Source organism: Mirounga angustirostris, unplaced genomic scaffold (assembly GCF_029215605.1).
Source record: "Mirounga angustirostris isolate CCGP_5_RB_7025 unplaced genomic scaffold, mMirAng1.0.hap1 SCAF_11, whole genome shotgun sequence".
NCBI lineage: Eukaryota > Metazoa > Chordata > Mammalia > Carnivora > Phocidae > Mirounga > Mirounga angustirostris.
The window spans coordinates 11,002,970-11,030,637 of record NW_026991719.1 but is presented as its reverse complement, the minus strand read 5'-3'; the positions used below and the strand labels follow the sequence as shown (position 1 = coordinate 11,030,637).

At 37.8% G+C, this 27,668-nt stretch overlaps 1 protein-coding gene across 2 annotated transcripts in view; it reads right to left on the bottom strand.

The window, feature by feature from the left end:
* The window catches only part of GLRA2 (glycine receptor alpha 2), a 175,567-nt gene extending 154,681 nt beyond the window's left edge, over nt 1-20,886 (bottom strand). For both annotated transcript variants that reach the window (XM_045874888.3, XM_045874893.3), the window contains exons 1-2: nt 20,819-20,886; nt 18,527-18,660 (exon numbers count right to left, since the gene is read on the bottom strand). In XM_045874888.3, coding sequence (XP_045730844.1) covers nt 18,527-18,660; nt 20,819-20,886 — 202 coding nt within the window. The remainder of the gene's footprint in view (nt 1-18,526; nt 18,661-20,818) is intronic.
* Between the last annotated feature and the right edge of the window lie 6,782 nt (nt 20,887-27,668).

The following is a 27,668-nucleotide window of genomic DNA, read 5'->3' as shown; positions in this document are numbered from 1 at the left end:
ATATAAAGTTGAATAATAAGCAGATTCTGAGGAAAATGCTTCAAAGCCTCTCGCAAGCCTCCAGACTCACAGCCCCCAGCATGGCTGTGTAATTAAGAAATGGATGCAGGTCTCACTCATGAACTTGGTGTACAACAACACAAATCTTCTAGGCCTTTACTATGCTACTAGTGGTAAAAGGGTGGACTCATGGCACATTACCTGGGATTGAAAGCTAGCTCTACACCCTTACTAGCCATATGACTATGAACGACCACTGTGCTCTCTTTTCTAAGTTTCCTCAATAGGAAAATAGGGATAGTAATAAAATGTACAGGGTATTAGAAGGATTAAATGAATGAATATGCAAAGTGCTTAGAAGAATGCTTGACACATGGTAAGGACTCAAGTAACATAAACTAATATTATTATTATTAACTCTTTCTGGGCCCGTACAATGAAAAATGGTGTGAAATACATGGATAGATGCAGCAAGGAATAAAGGGTTGGCCAAGAAGGCAAATGATGGATATCTTGGACACTGAGCCCCTTTACTTCCCTCATCTTTTGTCTGAGTATTACACACAATACCTTCTGGCTTCATCTTCTGGGTCTCATGTTTAAAATAATCTCCCTACTCACTAAGCCTACTGATAAGTGAATTTTATTAGAAAATTCTGTTTTGTTTTTGTTTTTTTAAAGATTTTATTTATTTATTTGACAGAGAGAGACACAGCGAGAGAGGGAACACAAGCAGGGGGAGCGGGAGAGGGAGAAGCAGGCTTCCCACTGAGCAGGGAGCCCGATGCAGGGCTCGATCCCAGGACCCTGGGATCATGACCTGAGCCGAAGGCAGACGCTTAACCGACTGAGCCACCCAGGCGCCCCTAGAAAATTCTGTTTTTATGATGTATTTAAATTTTACAAAAGCTTCCTGAATGTCTGGGTGGACTTTCCTGATAGTAAAGAGGACCATCAAGACAAATCATCATGGGGCGGCTGGGTGGCTCAGTTGGTTAAGCATCTTACTCTTGATTTCAGCTCAGGTCATGATCTCAGGGTTGTGAGATTGAACCCCATGTCTTGGGAGTCTCTCCTTCCCTCTCCCTCTGCCCCTCCCCCTGTTCTCTCTCTCTCTCTCAAAAAAAAAAAAAAAGACAAAACATCAAAAATCTGGTGCTCTTTTCCAGCTTAATGATGACTATACTGAGGACCAGCCCATGCCAGGGGCAGTGACTCCTCTGTGGGAGATGACAGAGCATGACTTGACCAAAAAAAGAGAGGCCATTGGATGTGAGCTTACCCTGACTACCTTCCTCTACACCTGTAAAACTTACTATTGGAGTAAGGAAGTGATATTTCTCCTTGAGTGCACGGGTAATTTCTCCATCTGTCCTCATGATATTGCTCTTTTCTGTCCTTTCTGTCCTCTCTGCTTCATCCATCATCTCCTATGTCTCTTGTACTTTCAATCTACTTTTCCCTCATATCACAAATGCATTCTTTTCATTTTAATATAAAAACAAACAAAACAAAACAAAAGCCTCTCTTCTCTCAAACTCTTTAAGCCAATATCTGATTTCCCTTTTTCTCCCTGGCATTATGCTTTTAAATGAAAATTCTACACATTCTTTTCTCCACTTTCTAAAATCTCATTCACTCGACAACCAGATACAGCCTAAGCTTTTGTTTCCCTATTCTAGAGAAATTTTGCCCTTGCTAAGGTTAAAAAATGTCCCAGTGACAAAATCCAATGGTCTGTTTCCTCACCTCTTTCTATCCAATGGTCCTGCTACACTTGGCATGGTTGATGTCCTCATCCACAAAACTCTCTCTTCCTTTAACATCAGTGACTACATCTTTTACTGGTTCTCTTCCAGACTTTCTGATGACTGCTTCTCAGTACTTTTTGTTGAGTCCTTCTCTTCCCCCACTCCCTCAATGTCCATGTGCATGTAAGTCTCATCCTTATTCCTCTTCTCTATTCTTTCTACACTTTAACACTGATCTTAGTTGACACTGTCACATTCTCAGGACTCCCATTCTTACATTTCTAGCCCTGACGTCTCTTCTTGGCTTCAAATTAACATTTTTAACTGCAGGTTAGACACCCCTGTGTGGATTTGTAACAGTCATCTCAAAAACATGTCCAAAACTGAACTCTTATTATCTTCCTCCCTCAGCGTCTTCTTCCTCTTATAGCTCCTCTTTGGGTAAACAAAATCACCATCTGCTCAGTTGCCTAACCAGGAACCTTGAGGCAAACACTATTCTTTCTGTTGTACCCTCCATATCTTGTCTAATGCAATTTGGCCTTAAATTTATCTTGTTAATCTGGCTTCTGCTTTCTAATCCCATTGTCACTGCCTAAGACTAAACCTTCACTATTTCTACCTTGTGGGTGATTGTCATGGCACCCTGATTCCCCCTCTTTCTAGTATTCCATTTGAAAGGTATCTTGAGTTATCTTCTTAGAAACCACATTTAATTATGCACCTTCTCTGTTTAAAAATCTTGATTGCTTCCCTGTTACTTAAGGTTAAATTTCAATACCTTAATGATCTCCTTAATACTCTGGCCCTAACTTCACTCTCTAGCCTCATCTTCTATGCCCCCCTCCTTTTACTTCCTCTAGGTATACTCATCTTTTGTTATCCCCCAAGCTAGCCATTTTCTTTCTGGACATCAAGAGTTCCCTATCTGAAATTCCTTTTTTCATTCATTGAATACCTACTCATCTCTCAAGACCCAATTCAAACATCACCTCTTTTATGAAACCTAGAGCTACTTTTTTTTTTCCTCCTCTGTAGACTGACCTCTCACATATAAAGGACTCTCCAAAGAAATATAAAGATCATCATTAGTAGTAGGTGCCTTAGTTGGGTTTCCTAGGCTTTGTGAAATTTTTTTGTCCATTGCCTCATAATCTGGGAGAATCCTACACCTTGAAAGCCACTCTTTGATTTTTGATGAAGCTGGAAGACGAGGCTCAAAAGGAGAATTTTAGAGGAGAATCAACCACAGGCTCACTGGTTGGAAGGAGTTATGGGCTATAACCCTGAAGGGAATCTGATATTACCTTAGCACTGGAACTCACTGGCAATTCAGGTATATCCAGTATTCACAATGAGTATCATTTGGGTACATTGGTTTTATTTAGTAAAACTGCAGGCGCTGGATAGGAAAGTTGCCTCAGGCCAGTGGATCCTATTTGGGTATGTTTGATGCCACTATACATCCCTATTCAGAACTGGGCATGGAAAATAAAGCTTTTTATACGTGGGATGTTGACCCTGGAATAGTGGTAAAGTAGAAGGAGATGGGATAGAAAAGTTGGAGGTTAGAATTTTGGTAAATTAATAATTCTCCTTTTAATTCTCCTCTACTTGGTGCCTAGCACAGTGACATATGCACAATAAATGCTTGATATTTATCTATATGTGAGTGAATCCACTCACTCAACATTAAACATTTATTAAGCTCCTACAAAGACAGGAAATGCATAAAAATCTGGGACTTCAAAGATAAATTAGACTCACCCTGTAATAGAAAGGGGGGGCAGTTATGTTAAAAATACATTCAATGTGCGCTGCGCATACTTTCTCTCTCTCAAATAAATAAATAAATCTTTAAAAAAATACATTCAATGAAGTATTGCAGATTGAGTGTCTTTATCTTCATTCTTTAAATGATGACCTACATTCTACTCCATCCTAGGTTTTACGTATGTAGAGTTGCTTTAAGTCATGTCTGGCAACAAAATAACTTTTTCCTTCCCCCTAAATAACAAGAATGGTAAACAAAATTCCAGCTGTTTTCCATTCTGAGAAATGCATAAGGAGCCAAATGAGATAACGTATGGGGGGAAACTTCATGCATTTTAAAAGAATCACGAATATTACCAGATAATAATTTATTATTTTAGTTTAATTGTTCACATCCAACTTTGCTTTAGTATAGATTCTAGGAATAAAGATTGGTATTGTACGTTTTCCTATTCATTTGATAAATGTTTATTGGCCTGACCTACTGTCAGATGTGGGGATACAGTGGAGAATGAGATAAGCCCAATCTCTGGCCTCCTTGAACTAGTCTAGGAGTGAGAGAGACAGGAAAGTAGCCAATCACAACAGAGATTATAGACTGAGCATGAAGGACAGGATGGACTTAGTAGTTGAACAGAGGCTTTCTGGAGGAAATGATACTGATGCTGAGGTCTGTAGGATGAGTGTAGGCATTAGGCTGCTGTAAAGGCAGGCACAGTGGAGGTAAATGAAAGTACAAAGCACCACAGACAAAAGGTTTGAGGAACAAGAAACGGGGGCATTGAGGCTGGAACAGAGTTGGGAGGGCATGGCTGGAAATGTGGAATGGTCATTTGAAATAGACAATATTGATTCTCCACCCAGGTTCCTTGGGTCCCATTTATCATTTTGTGCCTCTTACCTCAGTGTGCTTTCGCTTCCAGTAGCCAAAACTTGTGCCCTTTCACAGAGGACTGTCCTGGGGCTACGGGAGGTCACGTGAAAAGAAATAGACGCATTTGGGAAATTTACTCTCCCCACCCACCTATGTACACGCTGAGGGCAGTCTTTACTCAGTAACTGACAGAGGGGAATATGAAAAGCCTCCTGCTCTCTTGCCTCCAGTCAGGAGAACCCCGGGATACAGCTTACACTGAAGTTTCCCCGGAAACCCTGGGGATCAGGTTGACCCCGCCCTCTGTTGGACTTTGCCTGAGATCACACCCATACTGGGTTTCCTCCCGTTCTTTTCTGATTTTATCGCTCTCCTACGTGTCTCTCCTGCTCACTTATCCTTAATAAATTACTTGCACACAGGGTCTGCTTCTCAGAAATCTAACCTCAGATAGATGTAGTCAAAAATCTAACTATGAAGATCTCTATAAGCCATGCGCAGGTGTATAAAGAAATGATAAGTCCCAGGAGAATTTCAAGAGTCATGAGAGGCCTAGAACATCGAGGATACTAGTATTTTGAGCTCTGCATTCCCTTGGGTGACAGCTCAGCTTGCTTTTCCTGTGCATTCAGATAAAGATATAGCCAATCAGGCACCCCAGAGCAGCTGCACTATGAATTTTCTAAAAAAAGTATAGGAGTTTATTTCTGATCTTAGCTTGCCTTTAGAATCTTTTTATTATCCATTCTCTACTTCTTTGCCTTCTTTGCACCTGCCACATCACCCCTCAGCAGTAAATAACTTTTTTCAAAGGTGTCATTTTGCAATTTATATGGCATATTTCACGATGTCACTGATGGACACTTTTTGTTAGTACCTTCAACTGTGTTGCTCTATCACTGAAGCAGATAATTTATTCTGACATTTATATAAAACGTTAGACACTGAGGGATACTTGCTCACTGGAGACTTTACATATGCACAGTTTATTATGGCACATATTGTTAGCACCTGGGTCCAGATTTTTATATAATAGTTTTCTTTTAATGTGTAGAGGAATGAGAAAGGTCCCATGGTGGAGGACTCATAACTCAATCATGGAAGCTTCATGTGTCAATCCACTTCCGCCATGCTCCACAAAGTTTCCTTCACCTAAGCTATTTTGCTGTTAACTGTACATTGGCACCTCTTAAATGAACTCAGTTGGGGTGAGTGGGTGCTATGGAAGACTCCAGGGGCCCTATGCAAACCCAGTTTCAAAAGTAGGCAGGAAATAAAAAATGTGTGTGTAATTATGCTGTTTGCAGAGTCTGTTTGACAAGTAGAAATGTGGAATTTTTTCTTTGGAATAACTGTGTTCTCTTGCTGAGGAAATCCTTTTTTTAATTTTAATTTTTTTTTAAGATTTTATTTATTTATTCATGAGAGACAGAGAGAGAGAGAGAGGCAGAGGGAGAAGCAGGCTCCCAAGGAGCAGGGAGCCCGATGTGGGACTCGATCCTAGGACGCTGGGATCATGACCTGAGCCGAAGGCAGACGCTTAACCATCTGAGCCACCCAGGTGCCCGGAAATCCTTTTTTTTAATGAGATTTAGGATATTTGCCCCAAGTCACAAATTCATACACTTTGCTGAAAGCCCAGCATTTTATAAACTTGGTTGGCATCAGATCTATGGAACAGGAAGCCACCTGCTGGGTTTTAAGTGGGAATATTTGTTCAGAAGATTTGAATAAAGGATGAGCTTAAATGAGGCATATGTGCCTAATAAACAAATGTGAATATTGGAAATGTAGGTAGTACTTGGGGGGAAATAAAAGGAACACATATCCCAAAATGTGGGTAATTCCTCCTATTTTTGGACAGCTGGAAAAAAATAGGCCTGCTAATATAGGATTAATTTGGTAAGGATTAGGTTGAGTATGCTGCTGGCCGCAGGGTAGTCATTAACTCCAGAAAATGAAATAGGGATATTCCAGAGAAAATAAATACTGAATAGTGTAGCAACTTTGTTAACAAGCTATGATCTCAAATTTTAGAAGAAGCAGAGTGGCATTTTATCTATCAAAAATCCTCCTGAAAAAAATGGAAATTTTGGGGCCAGTTTTCCTATTTACGAGGCCTGGCATTGGGCCTATGTGACATTTCCTTTCAAAGAGGCATGATCTCTTCTTAAATTTTTATATTTTGGGAAGATACTATATACTTCATTTTGAAAGCAAATCTCAGAATCCTGGAGAAAATGTTATCTTCTTGTTTGTATTCCCTGACTTCTGTAACTAAGGATTCAGCCCAAGCCATCTCCTCATCCCTTAATATCTAATGCCACTGTCTGCCTCCTAGAAATGGAGAAGCAGCAATGACATCAGGAGCAAATGATAGCAAGGAATTTGAGCCAGGCACCCAGGCTATATAAAACAAAATTTAACGACAGAGTAAGCAAACTGTGTGTAGGTTAAATAACTTTGTTAATCTTCACTTGGTTCCTCTCCAAGGTGCCGTATATCTAAGACTGCCAACCCCCAATCACCAGAAAAGCTTAAAAATTGGTATCGCATTATCTGTGGGTTGTACACTGGAATGTTAGCAACACTAATGCCATCACTGTGGATACCTTGAAGCAATGTTTCAAATAAAGGACTAGTCTCATACAGAATGTGTAGTGGCTCCATTATCAATATATCTTCACCTACTGTATGAAATAAGTGACATGGATCAGGAGCCATTGGTTAAATCTAAGGTAGCTTTAATATTTCCCACCCCCTACTTTGTTCTCTATATTCTCCTAAGATCCTGGAGTAAGAAACAGGAAGAAAAAAATCACACTGGGTTATTTAACAAACTCTCTCAGAGAAAGAATGGGGGAAGAACTAGTAATAAAGTAGTGATTTAGTGATTATTTCAAAGACGTTTCTTTCTGCATCATCTTTATTGAAAACAATTTTCAATAGTTTTTCCTGGGAATTTACATATCTAAGTATGAAACATGATTAATTTTGAGAAGACTAACTTAGAATGTATTTTATTGCTAATAAACGAAGACCTTGGTTGTAAATCTACACAAGTTATTTAAGATAAATCTTGCATAATTTCAATTTGTTAAATGTGGGGTTTTTTTTTAGTATGGATTCAAATTTGAAAAATTTCATTTCAAAGAGGTGATGGGGGAAAAATTCTAAACAAACAGTTGGATGGAAATTGTACAACCAGAAGATTTATCCATCTTGGAAAACTGCCTGAAAGAGAAGATGGCGATCCAAAAGGAAATTCTTCATACAGGCATGAAACCTTGTCAGAGCCTGCTGAAGAAACGTCTTCAGTTCAAGGTTAAAGGCCACTTGTTTAAATATGTATTGGTTATTCAGCATTCAAGAATCTTAAAGACTAAAACAGAAGATTATTATCAGATCAAAGTATTTTGCTGTATTGACTGATGTCTTTTCTTTTGTCTTCAATGTTTGTTTTTTCAAAATGCCACTGTTTGCTCATTTATTCATGTAAATGAAGCAGGAGATAAATAGCTTGCAATAATATTTTAACTTGTACAGTAATTCTCTTGTGGCATCGGAATGCTAATGTTGACCATGTATCAAAATGAAAGCCACATTTACTGAATGCAGGGGCATTCTCACTCTTACGGATATTATCTTTCCAGCAGAGCATCATAGGTTTCTCATCATTATCATCATCATCAATTTTCAGGGCAAAAAAAAATTGTTTAGATTTATGGATTTTACCAAGACCACATTTTCCAAAGTGTATTCCATGAAATACTGGTTCCCTAGAATGTTACTCATTTAAGAAATCCATGATCAAATAAGTATAGGATAAGCGCCTATGTAAAAAAGTTTTAAAAATATTTATTTGTGTATTTTTACTGCAGGTTTTCTCTAAACTTTTAATATGCTAATGAATATTGGAACTCTCTCAGAGGTTGTTTTATAGAATTTCCCATTCTTATTTTCCATTTTTCCATTTTAAACCTTTTATCTGAGAACATTTCGTAGGATTAATGTTTTGAGAAATATTTTTGACCAGTTGCTGAACTAAAGAAACGTGGCAGCTACTTTTCCCAGAAGCAGCCTCTATACATGAATTTGCTACCTCTAAACTGAAAGCAAGACAAAATTGTAAACGGCTGATTTCTTCAGTAATCCCCTCATAAGTTTCCCGAGTCTTCACATAGAATAATGATCATCCTTGAAATATTGGGAGTTGAAATAAGATATGGGAAACTGAAAAAAAGCTGGACAGAATTAATATTTCTCAGATGAAAGACCAATTCCCTAGGAAAATTGGATGTATCCAAGTTCTTCTGTGGGTGAATTAATAATTCATAAAAGCACATACCCCAGAATTTTAATTTAGAATATAAAAACCAGGGACTATCAAAGTTGGAAGTGACATAGACATCTTGGCCCAAATTCTTTATTTTTAGAGATGATAAAAATGAATCCTAGAAAGGTTAGGTGGCATGCTCCAGGTTACAGCTGACAAAACTAGAGTTCAAACCAGGCCTCATGAGTCTCAGTTTAGATTTTTTTTTCTCCTGTGCTATTCCCCACCCCACCCCCCCAGCCTTTATTTGGTAAGGCAATCCCTGGTACACAGTATCTTGGGAAAAATACTACAAGAAAGATATAGGGACAAAATTTTCTCATTCTGGTCTTGCAGTGCTTAAACTTCGAGGACTTATGAATTTGTTCAAGTGAGTATTTTAAGATCCCATCATTCAGCAGTTCTGGAAAGGTAGAGCTGGAGAAGTGTGGGGCCCAGGTATGTGCCTTTTTAACAGGACTCAGGTGGCTCTGGAGCAGGTGTTCTGAAAAGCGTGGTTTAAGAAAGACATCTGGTTGGTTGCTCATTTGGTTTAGTATTAAATCCTAAATCCTTTGCCTTCACATAGTCTATACAATGCTGAAGTACTAAAACCAGAGTTAATTCAAAGGAAAAAGTAAAATCTAAGAATTCCATTGTGAGCATTGCACAGTGTATTTATAAATTATCCTGAATCACATCATCTAACGAGTTGCTACAGTGTGGTTTGCCAAATGTGTGTATCATTCACTTTTCAGAGACTGAGTTTCAAAGCTAAATATATTGACCCCTTGATCCTGAATATATTTTTGGGCAAAGAATGCTTTTCCTAAGAGAAAGCCTGATAAAAGAAATCTCAACTGCCTTCTTAGACACGAAGTGGTTCTTAGAAATCAACATTTTGAAGTATTTAAATGTAAATAAATCAGGGAACAGTAGATTATATTATCATCTATATACACTTGGGTTTTAAAAATGAAAGAAAAATTATGTGGCAAAGTGGTTCTGAGATTTTCCTCAAGTAGCAGAATTGCCATGATAAGTAGCTGTATTTCAGGTGCAGTAATCAAACCACCAAGGAGTGGAAAACAAGCAACTGTTCCTTCAGCCTTGCCATTTCTTTGAAATGCACACTACTGTGGCACCTGGGTGGCTCAGTCGTTAAGCGTCTGCCTTCGGCTCATGTCATGATCCCAGGGTCCTGGGATCGAGCCCCGCATCAGGCTCCCTGCTCCGCGGGAAGCCTGCTTCTCCCTCTCCCACTCCCCCTGCTTGTGTTCCCTCTCTCACTGTGTCTCTCTCTGTCAAATAAATAAACAAAATCTTAAAAAAAAAAAAAAAAGAAATGCACACTACTCTGCTCCTGGTCTTCATGCTCTTCTAACCTCCACCCAATCTCTTATTCTTCTCTCTACAGCTCTGTGTAGAACAGAAGAGCACAGAGGGAAAAAATATGTCTCAGAAATGCTGCCCCAAAGAGACTTGGCCTTAAGTCTTGTGCTCAAATCTAAGCCCACAACACATCCCAGCATAAGGAGCCTGGAGGGGATTGCCATGGGGCAAGCACAACAATACAGTATTGGAAAACATATAAACATATTAAATAGCCAGGAAACTATATTATTTTCATATACTCCACAGAAAACTCTTTCACTCTCTCTCTGTCTCCCTGTCTCTCTCTGTCTCTCTCTCTCTCTCACACACACACACACACACACACACCAGTCCACTGGTTGTGTCTCTTTCAGTTGTCTGTTTAGGAGAAGGAACTATCACCTTACATTATCTTCCTCTCTCTTCTCCGCCTTTGGAGGTATCATTTACTGTTGGGATAATTTATCCAAACAACATCCCTCTCTCACTTCCCTTCTTTCCCAAGACTGATCAAGGAAGGCTTACTAAACTGATTATCAGTTTTGGAGATGTCTGCTCCACCACCTGAAGGTTGACGGATGGCTTTGCTCCTCTGTTGGCTCTGTGTTGATTATCTTCCATTTCCCGCCCAGAGACACTCTCTTCTCTTTCCTGTTCTTCTCTGTTCCTTGGGAAACTGACCTTTTGGGTTTGCATCTTTGAGCTCCCTTGCCCTCTGACTTCTAGTTGGATTGGCCAATGAGAGACTCCCACAAGAAAATGAAATACAGGAGGAAAGTGAGGTCAGAATATTTATTCTCTAGCTTTCTCCTGCTAGGACAGTACAGATTGACTACATTGCTCCACAGATCTCATTAGGTGGCCTGTCTATATAGCCACATTCTCTACTTTCTGGTAACCACTCCCCCCACCCCTTCCCTCTTCAGGTCTATTGTTGATAGTCCTGGAGTACTACACTCTCCTTTTGCGAGAGTGTATTACTCTCTCACACCCCATTGGAGTGTGCCATTTCTTTCCTGCAGAGGTCCTGGATGTTACAGCATTCAATTTACAAATTATATTCCAGTTTTTAGTGAGGTGAGAACTGACATTTAAAAGCTTAAATTTTGTTTACCACTGTATACTTAGCAAGTAACGTGGCACCTGGCACATAGTAACTACTCACTATTTAAGAGGAACAAACAAATGAATTGTGTGTTTAGACTCCAATATAAAGATGTAAAACTATTACATGGAATTTTTTTTGTGCCCACATAGATGCTCCCTTGCCACAGATTTATTCTATTGCTTTGAAAATGCATGGGCAGGTGTAGCTTATTTTTCCTCAAGAAAATAAGCCCCCCTCCCATTAGAAAAAAAAGAAGAAATCGAAAACAAAACTTAGGGGATTCCTAGGTGGCTCAGTCGGTTAAGTGTCTGCCTTCAGCTCAGGTGATGATCCCAGGATCCTGGGATTGAGCCCCGCATCAGGCTCCCTGCTCAACGGGGAGCCTGCTCCCCCTGCTTCTGTTCTCTCTGTCTGTCAAATAAATAAATAAAATCTTTTTTTAAAAAAAAGCAAACAAAACTTAGGCAGTCACATTTGTGATAACTGCCTATTGACTTTCCATATTTTGACTTGATCCAGGATTTTCTTTTGCCCTCTTGGATAAATGTGTTAAGAAAACAGAGACACCTTTTGGTATACTCATGTTCATAAGGAAATGGTGGGTACACAAGCTAGGGCATGAGTCCAAGGCAGTGCCCAGCTTTCCTCTTTTACTTGCCCCATGACCACACTTGGTTGGCTAGCCAGACTAGACTCCAAGAGAGTAACCCAGTGGCTTTATTTTTAAATGTCCTGCTCACTTAAGAATACCACTTAGAGACCTATTCCTTTTGTGCAGGTCCTTCCTTTAGTGCATTTCACTGGCGAAAAATGTCTGCAATCACTCACAAGTGTCCAGAGTAGCCCTTTCAAGAAAGAAGTCAATGAGCAAATGCTGTGTGCCACAGTCAGGACAGCCTCATAGGTGTTAACTCCAAAGAGAACCCAGAACACTTCCAAAGACCTTGTTGTTATGAGGCTTGATCAACTATATTTCCATTTTTAAGACCGTATTGCAAACATGTATCCAACACACCAAGAAAAATATTCAACACCACTAAGAACAAACAAATGATGATTTTTTCTCTCTCTCTCTCTAAACCTGATCGCCCTAACTGGACACATTCTGATGTCCACTCATTAAGGACCAGGATACCCTGATATCAATGCTGTTACCTTTTTTAAAAAAACGAAGTCTCAGATTATCAGTAAAATGTACTGACTTGTCCTTCAAGATGGACAAGCAAGCACTATAGAATTTAGGATAAAATGTTTAGGCTCTTTCAGTAATGAAAATTAAGGATACAAAGTTACCTGGACTCAACCAAGGAGCAATGCAATACATTCTCAAAAACGAAATTATGGGCCTCCATTTCTATTGCTCTTAACCTGCCATGTTGTAGAGACCAAATGTTCTCTTCAAAATGCTTATTGTAAAATAAGAAATCAATTCTGCATGCTTGTGCAGTGACCCTTGAAAGTGCAGTAACTGGACAAGAACATACATAAGAAATGACAGTCATATATCTTCAGTTAAATTTAGGGTCCTTCTTTCTAGGACTAAGTAAAATTGGTTCTTTCTTTTACTCAGTTCATTTAAAAATGAGTCCCAGAAAATAATCAGGGATGGGATTTGAATGAATAAAGATAATTCCTTCCCACAAATGGCTCCCTCTTTGTTTCATATTTAGGAATATGAAATAACTCTTTCAGGTTGGAAATCTTCCCACCAATCGAATAAAAGGAGAACCAGCTGAGACACATGGCGTCTATGTTCTGATTAGTGCAGCAGAACTCTAAGGTACTAGAACTTCTCTGACTTGTTTTTTTTTTTAATATTTTATTTATTTATTTGACAGAGAGAGAGAGAGCACAAGTAGGGGGGGCAGCAGAGAGAGAGGGAGAAGCAGGCTCACCAACCAGGGAGCCCGATACAGGGCTCAATCCCAGAACCCTGGGATCATGACCTGAGCCGAAGGCAGACGCTTAATGACTGAGCCACCCAGGCGCCCCTCTGACTTTTTTTTTTACCATTAAAAAAAATCAAGCAATTATAAGGCCCCAACCACCATAAAGGGTTAGCTTTGACAATATATCATCAGTGTCAGTTACAAAAGAGAAATGAAGGGGCGCCTGGGTGGCTCAGTTGGTTAAGCGACTGCCTTCGGCTCAGGTCATGATCCTGGAGTCCCGGGATCGAGTCCCACATCGGGCTTCCTGCTCGGTGGGGAGTCTGCTTCTCCCTCTGACCCTCCCCCCTCTCATGCGCATGCGCTCTCTCTCTCTCTCTCATTCTCTCTCTCAAATAAATAAAATCTTTTAAAAAAGCAAAAACAAAAGAGAAATGAGGGACTAGTAATAATTTAAATTATTTGCAATAAACTTAATAGTTAAAAACAAACTATTCAGATGCATGATCTCATTTGATGCTCAGAACAACTCAGATGAAATGGGCAAAGGCAAAAGAAAACCTAAAGCATGGAGAGGTGAACATACCTTTTCTCAAAAAGGACATGAACTTGGGTTTTCTGAATCCATGTCTAGGACTCTTTCCACTATACTACTCTGTCATCATGGAATGGAAAACATATACTTTGCCAGAGTCTATTAGAATATTAGATGTCTCCTTCCTGATGTCACCTCAAATCCCAGATAAGCATCTTGTAGGCCCATAGTAGCAGCCTAGTATATACAAATGTGTTGGTTGGTGTTCATAAAGCAGAGAAAAGCTAAATTGTGACACAGCCAATGGATTTCAGATGTTCAAAAATCTTCATCAATGTCATTTCTGAACAAAACTGTCATATATAAATTTCCCTTTGTTACCTCCAGCCTTTCATTTCAATAATACTTTTCCCCCTTTTATCTCCTATTGTCTTGTTCTAAAATGGCTGCACTCTTTCTGTAACTTCCTGCACTCAAGTCAAATACTTCTGATACTTGCAAGCATTCTGTTCTTTTTCTCAGAATCCATAGTAACATCCGATGCCCACATCTACCAGGGTGATCAAAGAAATGATCATGCTGGGGCTGCATTATCACTAACTGTGAGAATCACCCTTTCCAAATGTCCCTGCTGGACATTTGTGCTCAAGCCACCCCCTACAGGGATTGGCAAGCACAACATTTGAGCTTGAGTTCCACTTGGCCACAGACAATAAATAGAATTTCCAAGGGGAGAAAACTGAACCTCTAGTTTTTTTGAAAGTGGATCTATTTCTACTTGTATCTGAAACACCTCTTGAGCTGATAACTCCTTAGAAAATGAAGGAAACCATATTGCATGCAAATGTAGGTTTTAATGTCACACATCACACTTTCAAATTTAGGTCTCCAGACATAGAAAAAAATTAGTGTGCATGGCATGCATAAAGAAGTGGAGTGAATAATTATCTCCTGGCATTATCCATTCCAGATTATATTCCAAAATGAATGCTATAGTGGAATGTATTTATTCACATTGGGATGAAACTTAGGATATAACTCTAAGTTAATTTTATTTTCAAAGAAAATTTCATTAAAATAGATAAAGGCTTTGTTTCAAAGAGACAGAATTGGAACTAATGCACTTTGCCCAGGTTTGAGCATTTCATTTGGCCTCCTTAAAAGCTTAATGTTTAAAGTGGCATTCTCAAGATACAATAACACTGACAAAGGAATATCTGATAGAATGATGGAGTAACACCATGATAAATCGACTGACAATGAGACAAATCACCCAAGTGGGGAAAGTGGCCCCTCTGTTGACATAGAATCAATATTTGCCATGGTTTCAGAACCAGGTAATTGTGAATGGACATAGCTTGTGTTTTCATCTGAACTGAAGATTTTGAAAATTTATGTTTTGACAAGTTCCGACCCAGGTCTCTATGGATCTTACAGATGGAATGCAATTGGCAACTCTGACTCATGACTTTGTTTATACACTTGTGCTTCTGCACATCAGAAAAGCTATTTTTTTCCCTGTAGTTTCTAAGAATGGCTCTCAATTACAGAGCCTAAGTCTGATTCATTTCTGGTCCCCTTTTCTAGCTTACGTCCATTTTTCTTCTTGTATATGTGTCCATTATGACATCTTTCAGAGTCCATCAGAGATATGGAATAGACATGAAATATTTTACTGACTTGAAAGTATGCAGGAAAGATTCCTTCCAATAAGAAAAATTATGCATATGCATTTCCTTTTCCCTTGCCAGTGTATGGCAGCAAGGAAAACAGAGAACTAATATTTAATAAGACATCTAGAAAAGCCATTTCCTTTACCTCAACAGCCCATATTTCACTCTTGCTTTTATTTTTGTGGCCAGATCTTGCCCTTCTGTCTTCTTATTAATTATTATTATTGTTGTTTTCAACATCATCATGATGTTTATTGTTATCATAGCAATTTGTTTTTTTAGCATTTACAGTGTGCCTGTCACTATTCCAGATACAGTCACATTTCCCAATCACCCTTCATTTCTACCTACTATATAAAATTTCTCATTGGTACATTGCTAATCAACTATACTAAGTTACAGTAAGTACTATAGTGTTCTTCCTAGTATCCTCACTGTTACAAGTTCCTTATTATCTCTTTTATTTCTTTCTCCTCAGCTCAGCTAAGATCATCTCTGCTAGTCACTGTGACCACTGGTTGGTTCCTCAAAAGTTCCTACCCTCAATTTCTACTACAGCTAATTGGAAGCACTAATCTTCATAACTGATCTACATTTTCCTCTATATCTTGTTCCTTATTTCCTCATTCTGGAGAAAAGAATGACTTCTTTTCCCTACATTGTGTATGTGTACATATTTGTGTGTGTGTGTGTGTGTGTAAATATATATAACGCTCTCTCTCTCTCTCTCTCTCTATATATATATATATAGAACTCTCTCTATATATATATCCCTGCCTTCTCAGATGCAGTGTTGGGTGGGTTGATAAAACATAAATATGCAAAAGAACCATATTAGACATATAAAGTTTCATGGGAATACCTAGGAGTTAAAATTATTTTACTCTAAAATAATGGGGAATGTTTTACATCCAGGAAGAGCTAAGATTCACTGAATAAAGAGAATTGTGGGAGCTGTTAGGTAATTAATCTGATATAAATGGTTCATGTAAATAAAATTTATGAAAGAGGATCAGGGTTCATTGATGTGGAGAGTTAAAAGGAGTGGGAGACAAAACTCAGTGAAGTCCATTAATGTTCAAGTCTTAAAGGATATCTACCCCATTTCCCTTTTATAAGTCTTTAAAACATCCTGTGCTCAGGTCTTTAAGTGGTGGAAAGATCTCAAAAACATGGCCATGCTTTCCTATACTTGATATTCTCTCCATTTATTTATCCTTTAGAATCATGGGAAATGTCATCTCCAAAGGATGACATCCCCAGAAGAACCAGAAAAAAAGCTGTGTGAAAATGATTGCTCATTCTATGTGGTCATTTAAAGTAGCAATGGCAACATGGGTGTTTGTTTTATTACTCTGCATTTTTCTCCCCTTTTGAAACGTGACTTCTAGAATATAATGAATAATAGTTGCTATTAAATAAGATGCTCATAAACTTGAAACAATTTTCCATCTCTGGGCCTTCTCTATGAAACCTCCCATGAATAGCTTAATAGGAAATCATCTCTTCATTTGTTGGAATCCTGTAGCATTTTTTCTGTACTTCTTAATGTTACTTAACTACTTAACTATTTCTGTCTCATAATGTATATTAATTTATAACTATTCATGTAACATCTACTCTCCCCATTAAAATTTTTGACAGTAACACTCAAACCTGTTTCCTCTCTCAACTTTCCAGTGCATGCAGTAGTTGGTATTTCCCATATAGTTCAGACTCAGAAGTTATTGAATGACTAAGTGAATAAATATAGGAATGAGTGGTCCCATTGAAAGCTCATTCTCAACTTGTTACTCATAAGATTTTATTTCAAATGTTGACTTCCAAAGCAATGATCACAAAATTAGTATGAAATAGGATGAGCATGAAAATTGTTTTCAGGAAAATTGAGCTTTGAACTTAGATCTGTTGTTTCTTTTGAAAATACTCTATAAATCAGATATACTTGTTTTGTCAAAATTATGACATAGCTCTTTATAAAATGTGCCCTTAGCTGGGTATATTCAGAGGTGTAGCATTTAAAGAAGAAATGAATCTAGAATTTAGTTTTCATGCTCATATTTGCAAATAATAAAAATTATTCAAAACTCAAGGAAAGCAATCTAATTAAATCGCTAATAAGCAAAATCAAAGCAATGGAATTACAACATAATATCTAGAATATTATAGGATTCTTCTTTTATAAAATATTATAAACACTCCACAATGCATTATGTTAAATTACAAGATAAAATGCAATTGTCATTTAAAATATGTATTTAAAAACTAAACCATCAAAAATAATTCATTCATTAATAATTGGTTTTTATTTCATATAAAAATAAACCAAATAGATAAAAAGTAATTTCTACAGATGATTAATTACATCTTTATAACATTAAATAAACAAAAACATCAAACTTTTTGGTTTTTTCTAATTGAACAAAGAAAGTATCCACCATCTTTGACATGTGCACTTTACAATTCTATGATCTTTGTTAATTTTAGATAAACAATTTCAAATAAACAATTAAAATGTTTAAACAAAAAGAAACCAAAAATTTCTGATATTTTCAATTAGAGTCTCTTGCCACAATGTTGAAAAATGAGAGAGGCCTGAAAGTGTGTAAAATGGCATGTTTTATATTGAGATTTAAACTTCACTTTGAGAGTAGGTATTCAAAACGAAAACCAAAGATTTTGAATAATCATTGAATCCTGTATGAATCCTGGTAGGCACTCATATAAGTCAAATCCATCATTTACTCTTGGATTCATTTCTAGTCACACTCCCACTTAAGATAAAATAAGGAATGTAGCAATAATCTCTGATATTAGTTTTCTTTGTGGAATAGAATACAAATGAGGAAAGTTTTCAAAAGTGGCAAATAATATATAAAATTCAAACTATTAAATTGGCTAGCTCAAAAGAATGCCAAAATGAAATGAATACTATACTATTTTATAATAAAAAGCCCTTAAAACTTATTTCAGATTATTCAAACATCTAGATTTCCCACAGGCTTAATATAAATTTAAATGGGGGGCGCCTGGGTGGCTCAGATGGTTAAGCGTCTGCCTTTGGCTCAGGTCATGATCCCAGGGTCCTGGGATCGAGTCCCGCATCGGGCTCCTTGCTAGGCAGGGAGCCTGCTTCTCCCTCTGCCTCTGCCTCTCTCTCTCTCTCTGACTCTCATGAATAAATAAATAAAAAAACAAAAAACAAAAAAATATATAAATTTAAATGGAACCTACCTTTAAAATTTGGCCTGATTCTTGCATCGTATCCTGATGTCCTTCCCATTAATTTGTCCAAGAAATCTGAAGGCGATAGGGTCTGTGAAGGCTGTTTTCCAGACCTGGAGTCATGGTCTTTGCAGAAAGCCGTCCTAAACACATCATTAACTTTTTTAGCAACAATTCCATTCTCATTGCCTGAGAACTAAGGCTCACAGAATGTTTGACATTATGTTTTGTTAATATACATGATAGTAAGAATAAAAAGAAAATTACAAACTCTTTGGTCAGCTTCTGAATTTGTACATTCTCTAAAGTTAACTTTAAATGATGAGAGTTAGAAATCCTGAGTCATATCTCCCATATGTCCAAACTGTAGCCATAAAGATGTTTAAGATGATACAACATGCATAGCTTATGTTGTAGATTTTATGGACATATAGTTAAAGCTGTTTCTTTCTAGACTCGTCAAAGAAATGAAGATGATAATTTCTAAAATGTGATTGTCTTAAAATTATTCCCCCATGACTCTTAAACAATTCTTCCAGCATTTTAGCCCTTAATATAAGTCCTCTACTTTTTATTAGAAATATATAATACAATGGGCAGAACAAAGTAAACAGTGAACTAATTATTCCATTGCTTATTTTCTCACCTGCTAGATTGTATTCCTGCTGTCAACTATTAATAATTTTCAATGCATTGCCTAAAAGAAAAGCTTCACGTGGAAATTTAACTTCATTCTAAAATAGGTCAATAATGAGTGTGTCTGTACTTCTATTACCTTATCAGATGTTATTTATATATTAGCATTTAAATTGTTCACTCTCCAGTAAAGTATTCATGAAAAAGAACTTCTAAATAATTTTCTTTTCTGCATTATCAAAAACACTAAATGTTGACTGGAAAATTTCTCATACTTTCATTTTCCTTAAAGGACTTATAAAAAGAGCCTATTTGGTTTGTAGTGAAATGAATTCTTTCACAATATACATAGTGGTTGACTGAATGTCTATTTCTTCGCTAAAGCATAATATTTTATAAGCTTTGTTTTTAGTAGTTTAACAAATAATCTTGTTAATTCTATCACTGAGAAAACACCACATTTTTGCCAGTTTTTCAAGGTAGTATTAAATGCAAAGTATTAAGTGCAAAGAGAATTTAAACATTTGGTAGGAGTTAAAAATTGATACAATTATCTAAAAATACTCACATTCCCATATGCAGATTCATCTGATTAATCAAGTATTATTTATGATGGTGGTGGTGGTGGTAATGAAGGTGATGATGATGATGATGGTGATGATGCTTCTAATGAAACCCAGCCTATAGTTTTTCTTAATCATAGTAGGTGTGAACCTGAAAGGAACATAGTGGGTTTTCCCAGTACTCATAACATTAGCTATATGTTCCATTTCTCTTGGTTCTGTGAAAAAATACCATAAAACGTGGTGAAAATTAAATGAGGAGTCCTACACTTTGTTGTATGAACATCTCCTGTCTCTATGCTGTCTTAGAACCTCTGCCATTAGGATGGCTATTTCACTTACTGGTAATCATCTGATACTTTGAAGTATAAACTGATTTGATAATTTATAAACTAGGTAGAAAATGCACACATGAAATAATGATTTCCCACTTATTTTAATTATGCATAGCCCATTTCTCATACACAGATAAATACAAAGATGTCATATTAACTAAATTTTGGTAGTCATTCAGTTTCCAAATATACTGAGCAATGGAACATAGTGGTAAAATGAGATTTTAAATATTTTTGATGTTTCAAGAAATTTCCTGAATTGTAGTGCTCATAGTCTGCATCTAGTTGCTGAAACACAATAGAAGTTTCAAGTTGACTAAGAATTAGGGTTCTTTTATATTTTATATAAAATGAGCATGCTTCTTGTAAATTAATCCAATCACTTCCACCATATGAGAAGCATTGCATCCAATAATCATTTTAAATGACTTTCAGAAGAACTTGAAAGCCAAAAAAAAAAAAATCATCATTATATAGAAATGTAAAGAGCATGCAACTCATTAGACTTCCTTAATATCACATTGCCTGTGAAAATGTGTGGAAATGCAGAGTGGGGTTATGGATCATAAAACTTGCCTTTGTGAAAATTTACCACCCTCCCACCATAATTACGCCTTTTAAAAGAACAAAAGAAATCTAACTCTCCTCTATAAAATTAAAATAATATGGTCCAGGGCATAGAAAAATAGATAAAAAAATGTATGACACGTTCTCTTTCAAACAGTTTTCATGGGGAAAATATCAGCATGCAAAGTCGTTTCACCTACCTGAAGTGGTTTGTCTCTAAGAAAAATGCAAACAAGGCTGTCAAAATGTTCACTAGCTGCCGGTTCATTCCTGTTTCTGTGATGCTTGTGGAAAATATCCCCGAAATGATTCCAGAAAAAAGCTAGGACAAAGTATCTATTTATTGTCCAGATTCGAAATCTGGCAGGAATCTAGTTTCCTTGAAAATCAAAAAGAGATTTGGGTTTGTACAGTTTGCTGAGAAAAAACAAAAAGTGCCAGTCCTAGGCATCATGGTCAGGTCAAACCGGGGCTCAGGACCATCAGCTAACCAAGGAAAGACAAAGCCTTAGAACTGATGGATTCCCCAGCTGCTTTTCCCGAATAATAAAAACGCCGCTACCTTAATCGCATCACCATGCAAAGGGGGCTGGTGACAATGCCATGCTGGAAGTCGGGTTGCTGTGGCTTTTGTTTTATGTCCTTTCTGTTTAGCAAATCCCTTTTCTCTAGAAAATGTTCTCTTTTTAAAAGAAGTTGTAAATGAGAGAGAAGAAAGGACTCTGAGCGCTGAAGTGGGCACGGGGGAAGAGGGCAAAATTGCTGAGATCCTGTGCTGGAATGAGAGCTACAGAAAGAGATGGGAGACGTGATCTTACCCAGCCTATAAATTTCAGCACTCGGACAGCTCCTAGCTCTGAAGTGCGCATGTTTCCTTTTTCAGTCGCTTGGGGCGGGGGTCGGGGAGAGGCATTCAAGAGGGGACAAGCCTGATGTTCAAAGGCAAAGAGTGGCTTGCTGTTCAGGGAAAGGGTGCTAAAGGGGGGTGTGATGACAATCAGGGGAGAGCAGAGGTCAGGGTAGACGAGGAGGGTGAAGGAGGTTAGGGTCTGACCCCTAGAAATGCGAGTCTGTCGGTGGGTGGGCGGAACGGGAGTTTAAAGCAGAAAAGGGAATCCGGTTAAGGAGTGGGAAAGGGAAATTGGGGGAAGCAGAAAACAGAATCCGGAGTACTGAAATTATAATAGGGGAGTGGGTAGTTCACTCCTTGTCAGTGGAACCTAGAGGCAAAAGAGGAGTCCTGTGCTGAAGAGAAAGGGACATTCTCTTGACATAGACAAGTCCGTGCGCAGAAAAAGGTTCATGAGGATCAATAATTTAATTTAGAAGCCCTTTATGCCTTCCTCTCCCCTTGAGTGTTTTCGTTTGATTTTAGCCGCCTGCTCCCAAAGGATCGCTACCTCTCTACTAGGGAAAGTCTCTTCCGCTGAGCTTTCTTCAGTGGCTCAAAATCCTTGGGCATCCTATTCAAGTCAATTTGTAGAGGAGTAAAAATACAATAGGCCAGCAGGGGGCAGTAGCAATCTTTTTCTGCCCTGATTAAAGGTTAGAGTAGGGCTTCATGTAAGAAACAGAAAGGAAGGGTGCGACTGAGGGTTGAGTTTTCATCTGTCCATTCCAGATGTTAATCACCAGGGAGATCCATGCAATAAAGTGTAGATGTTCTCCTAAACTGGCTAAAGAGACAGAAAATAGTGAACGTTTATAAATCCTATACAAAAGCATGACAGGTAATCTTGTTTCAAAGTAAATTTACAAATATTATTATTACTAAAAGAGGAAAAGTAAATAGTTCAATGCAAATAATTAGCAGCTTCTGGTAAGGGGAAATGAAAAATACGTGTTCTACCATGAGTTGGGTGAGTAACCTACTATTTGCCTGTAAAATATATCTTGTTAGTCACCTAGGCACTCTACTGCAGGTCTTAATTTTAAAACAAAATGATTAGTTTTTAGTCCATAAATGACTAATCTGCCCTTGGATTAATTAAATACCATAGCAGAGTAACAAAAGATTCTATATTTTTAAAAAGTAGATTCTGAAAAAAAAATTACTAAGTTCTTTTTACCTTTTAATGTTAATATAAATCACCTGAGCATCCTGTTAAAATGCATATTCTGATCTAGTAGGTCTGAGGTGGTGCCTTAGATTCTGCATTTCTAACAAATTCCTAGCTGAGGTTGATGCTGCTGGTCCACCGATCTCACTTTGAGTAGAAACAGTCTATATGACCTTTTATCAGATTTCTGTCCTACCAAGACAGTGAGAATATAGGAACCTCTCTTTAGATGAAAAGCAGCAAGTGCCCAAGCATTCTGCTTACATACAAAATCAATTATTTGGATGTGTTTTTTTAGCTCTCAAAGCCCAGAAAAGGTGATTCAATTTAAAAGGAAAATAGTATAGTGTAGCGTGAGACATCCCTGGACTGCAGCTTCGAAGCTGTTCACTTCCAAATTCATCCACATGGAAACTCTAGACCTGATTTTATCCCTGCAGTCCTGACCCAAAAAATAAAACCAATTCTTGGAAATATATTTCTTCAATTGATGCTATGGAAAAATCATATAAGAATTTTTTGTGCTCAAGATTCTTTTCAAAAGAAAAAATATATATGTAAATGTAGAAGAGAATGATTTGTCCCAAGTTTGTTTGAGGCTGTAATGATGCTTAAAGTAACACGGTCTTTGCAAATCATTTCTTTCAATGGCAGAGTCTTTTTATTAACCAGGAGTGAGGTGAGTAGGGAAACCTAAGACAAAGAGAGGCTCTGACCAGCAGCATGAAATCACAGCATTTACTATTTTAAAGTTGGAAGGGACTTTAAAGAGGATCTAGTCTAGCCTCCTCATTTTTAAAAGATTTTTTATTATATTATTTTTATTATTTGAGAGAGAGAGAGAGCGTGTGCGCGCATGAGCAGGGTGAAGGGCAGAGGGAGAAGCAGACTCCCCACTGAGCAGGGAGCCCGATGCGATGCGGGACTCGATCCCGGGACTCCAGGATCATGACCTAAGCTGAAGGCGGACCGCTTAACCAACTGAGACACCCAGGCATCCTAGCCTCCTCATTTTACTTTTCAGCTCTTTCCAATTTGGATTCCAGCTCTATCAATCCACAGAAACAGCTCTAAATCTTACAATGAATTCCTTGTAACTAAGGCCAAAGGATATTTTTCTGTTGTCATAGTACTTGACATTTCCATGGCCCTGAACATTATTGGTCTCTTTTCCCTTCTTTTTTAAAAATTAGTTTTATTTTATTGTGGTAACAACACTTAACATGAGATCTATTCTCTCAACAGATTCTTAAGTGTGCAATACAATATTGTTAACTGTAGGCACAATGTTGTACAGTGGATCTCTAGAACTTATTCATCTTGCATCACTGTAACTTTATACCCATTGATTAGCAACTCCCCCACTTCCCCCCTCTTCTCCGTCCCTAGCAACCACCATTCTGCTCTCTTGAAGCAACTTCCTCCCTTGACTTTGTGATGCAGTGTACTCCTAGCTTGCCTCCATTCTGTCTTCTTGGCAGGCATATCCTACTCTACCTGGCTTATAAAAGTAAGATTCTTTTTTTTTTTTAAGATTTTATTTATTTATTTGACAGAGAAAGACACAGCGAGAGAGGGAACACAAGCAGGAGTGGGGGAGGGAGAAGCAGACTCCCTGCCGAGCAGGGAGCCCGATGCGGGACTCGATCCAGGGACTCCAGGATCATGACCTGAGCCGAAGGCAGTCGCTTAACCAACTGAGCCACCCAGGCGCCCCTAAAAGTTAGATTCTTAAAGGCAATATTCTAGGTTCTCTCTTCTTCTCATACTATACTCTCTTAGACAATAGTTTGCACATCCATGCCTTTTATTACCCTCATACACAGATGGCATGCAAATATATATATTTCTATCCAGACCTGTACATCCAATTGCTTCCTAAACAATTCCTGCTGGATGTCTCAAAGGCTCCTCAAATTCCCCATGTCAAAATCAAACTTTTAATACTTCCTCTAAATACATTCCTTTTCTACTGTGCCTGTTTCATTGTTGCCAACCAAAAGCCAAGGTCATCTCTAAGACTCCCTCTCCATCACCCACCATATTTAGTTCTTCACCAACCCCTATTGATTTCATCACTCCTATGTTTCCAAAATCTGTCCACTTTTCTCCATATCAACTTCCACAACCCCAGTTGAGCATTCCTTATCTCTTCTTTGTATTGTAGCAATAGTTACCTTACTGTCTATCTGAACCAACAGCTGATCCTCCTCCACCTCATTCTATACACTCTAACCAGAGTGGTTGTTTAAAAATCAAAATTTGATTATATCACACCCCCTGAATAACACTATGACTTTCCGTTGATCTTTGGGTAGAACAAAAAAACTACATAACGTGATCTAATAGTTCCACGTGGTCTGGCCCATGCCTACATTGTCCTTCATCTTGTCCCCTACTCATCTCATTTCTCCCCCTATAGCTATATTGGTGTCTTTTTAGTCCCTCATGCTTTCCATATTGCTTAATCCCAAGGAATGTGTATGCCTCCCATTTTGTCCTGTTAATATCAACTTGTTTTTCAAATCTCTGCCCAAATGTTATTTCCTCAAAAAGACCTTCCCTGACCTGTCAACTCTCCCTACGATAGTCTTCCTTAGTACTCAGCAACTCTGAGTCAAAGAGCTTGTATTTTTATGTATACATATGTATGATTAATTACTTAAGTGATGAGCTTTGTAATGGACAGGGACAGCATCTGTATTAGACCATCATTGTATCCTCATACATTCACTGATAATGATAATAATCACAATGGTTTTGATGATGATTAGGATACAATTTTTAAAATGCATCCAGAAGTGCTGCTTAAACAAAACAATATATTTAAATATGTATAGTTTTGTCAAAAATTGTCACAGGGAATTAACAAATGAAGAACTATGATTATTTGAAAGGAAACCAAGCTCAGTGGCTCATGAGTCTATAGCATGAGATGAAAATACAAGTAAGAGACTAGGAATCTGATATCCTTGATTCCAGTTCCAACTCTAACACTGATCAATTATGTGACCTTGGGTAAGCCATTTACTCCCACTGAGCCTCATTTTCATCATATGTAAAATACAGATGATAATATTGCTGTGTAAAATACTACTATATGGAATACTCTTGAAAGTCATATGAAATCATAGCTGAGGATGTGTTTTTAGGCTCTTAATCTCAGTTCTTAACATCTACTGACTGCTAAAATTCATGTTTTGACTTTATTCCTTGGGCAGTTCCACTTTCAAGCACAGTAAGTCTCAGGAGCTTAGAAAAGGTCTTATCTGCAATGCAATGGAATCCTGAAGTCGAATGCACCTATGCTTCTAAATCACCAAATTACAACTAGTTGAGGCATGTGGCACCCTCATTTTGTATTCTTCTTATCAAAGCAATGAGAAGATTCTGACCCATCCTATAATGTCATAAAGATCAATATACAATATTTGGTCTATATGATGCTGCAAATTAAAAATTCTAAATAGATATAAACAAATAGAGACATGTCTTATGAACATCAGCATTGTTTGAAAATCAGTATCATTTACTAACACTGATAAACTTCTAACATAAACAATGCTTTATCATTTTCAAAATACTCGGGGCGCCTGGGTGGCTCAGTTGGTTAGGCAACTGCCTTCGGCTCAGGTCATGATCCTGGAGTCCCGGGATCGAGTCCCACATCGGGCTCCCCGCTCAGCAGGGAGTCTGCTTCTCCTTCTGACCCTCCCCCCCTCATGCTCTCTCTCTATCTCATTCTCTCTCTCAAATAAATAAAATCTTAAAAAAAAATACTCATACTATGTGGTAGGCAGAACAATGATTAATCACAATTTTCTTTCCAATGAGGAATCTAAAGTTCATGTACGTTGATCAATTGTCCCACGTTCACATGATTATTAAGTGACAAAGTCATACTTTCTATATTTACTACCCAAGTGAGCACACTTATTTTTCATTGTATGTATGATTGATCTTATTTTTGAAGTCACTGAAAACCTACTATATACCTATTTTTAAACTATTTTTAATCACTGTGTTTATTATTCCATTGTAGTAAGTGCCCCTTTCTTGAGGGCATTTTGGTCTCCATTATATTGAGATCCAGTTACCCATAAATGACAAATGAAAACCCATTATTAAGAGTCTCAAAGTTGATTTCCTTTGGGAAAGAGTTCAAAGATGTCTAATATATCAATATCCTATATCAGGTTTCCTTGACTCTTAAGGGTCTTCCTGAAGACAGATGATCTTCCTCAAATATGGACATTTTTTCCTCCACTTAAAAGGAAGAAGTAGAGATTAAGAAAGGGTTTGTTAATTTACAATTGACATCACCCAAGAAGCAGAGGTTTGAGGCAAATTAGAGAGGGCAAAAAGTTGTTTTAACAAATCTTTAGTTTCTTGAGGATGCTTCCTCACAGAGAACAAGTAAGTCAATTTCATCTTGATACAATGCACCTTCTGAATTTTAGGAGAGATTCTCTTGCCTCTAACAGACCCTTTTCTCATTATGGGGCCCCGGATCAGAATGAATTTCTGGATAAGAAAATCTTCTGACATGAGGACATGTGGTCTTTATGATATTTGTTAAATCATGTGGCTTGTGAGATTAGTGATTAATGATTGCCATTGTTTGACTATATATAATAACTCAGGGATCAGGTAGAGAGTCTACCTCTTAAGTCTGAGATCTCTAAGCTACCACTACAGGGTCAACAAATGGCTTTCAACTTTCATGGCCACTCACCGGCCCATATGTTCTTTATCCCCTTGCAGTGGTTGTGTTAGAAATGAAAGGAACACTATAGAGCCCACTTTGTTGTATTAAATAAATTGCTAGGAGAATGGGCATTTAAAATGTAAGGTGAAAACCAAAGCATAGTTCATGTTGATTTGTGCAGGCCGCCAGAAGCACTAGTACTGATGAATTTATAGCAGTTTTCAATGGCCAGTATTATCCACAGAGCAAGGATGACAAAGAGCTGATTTGCCCTGCATTTAT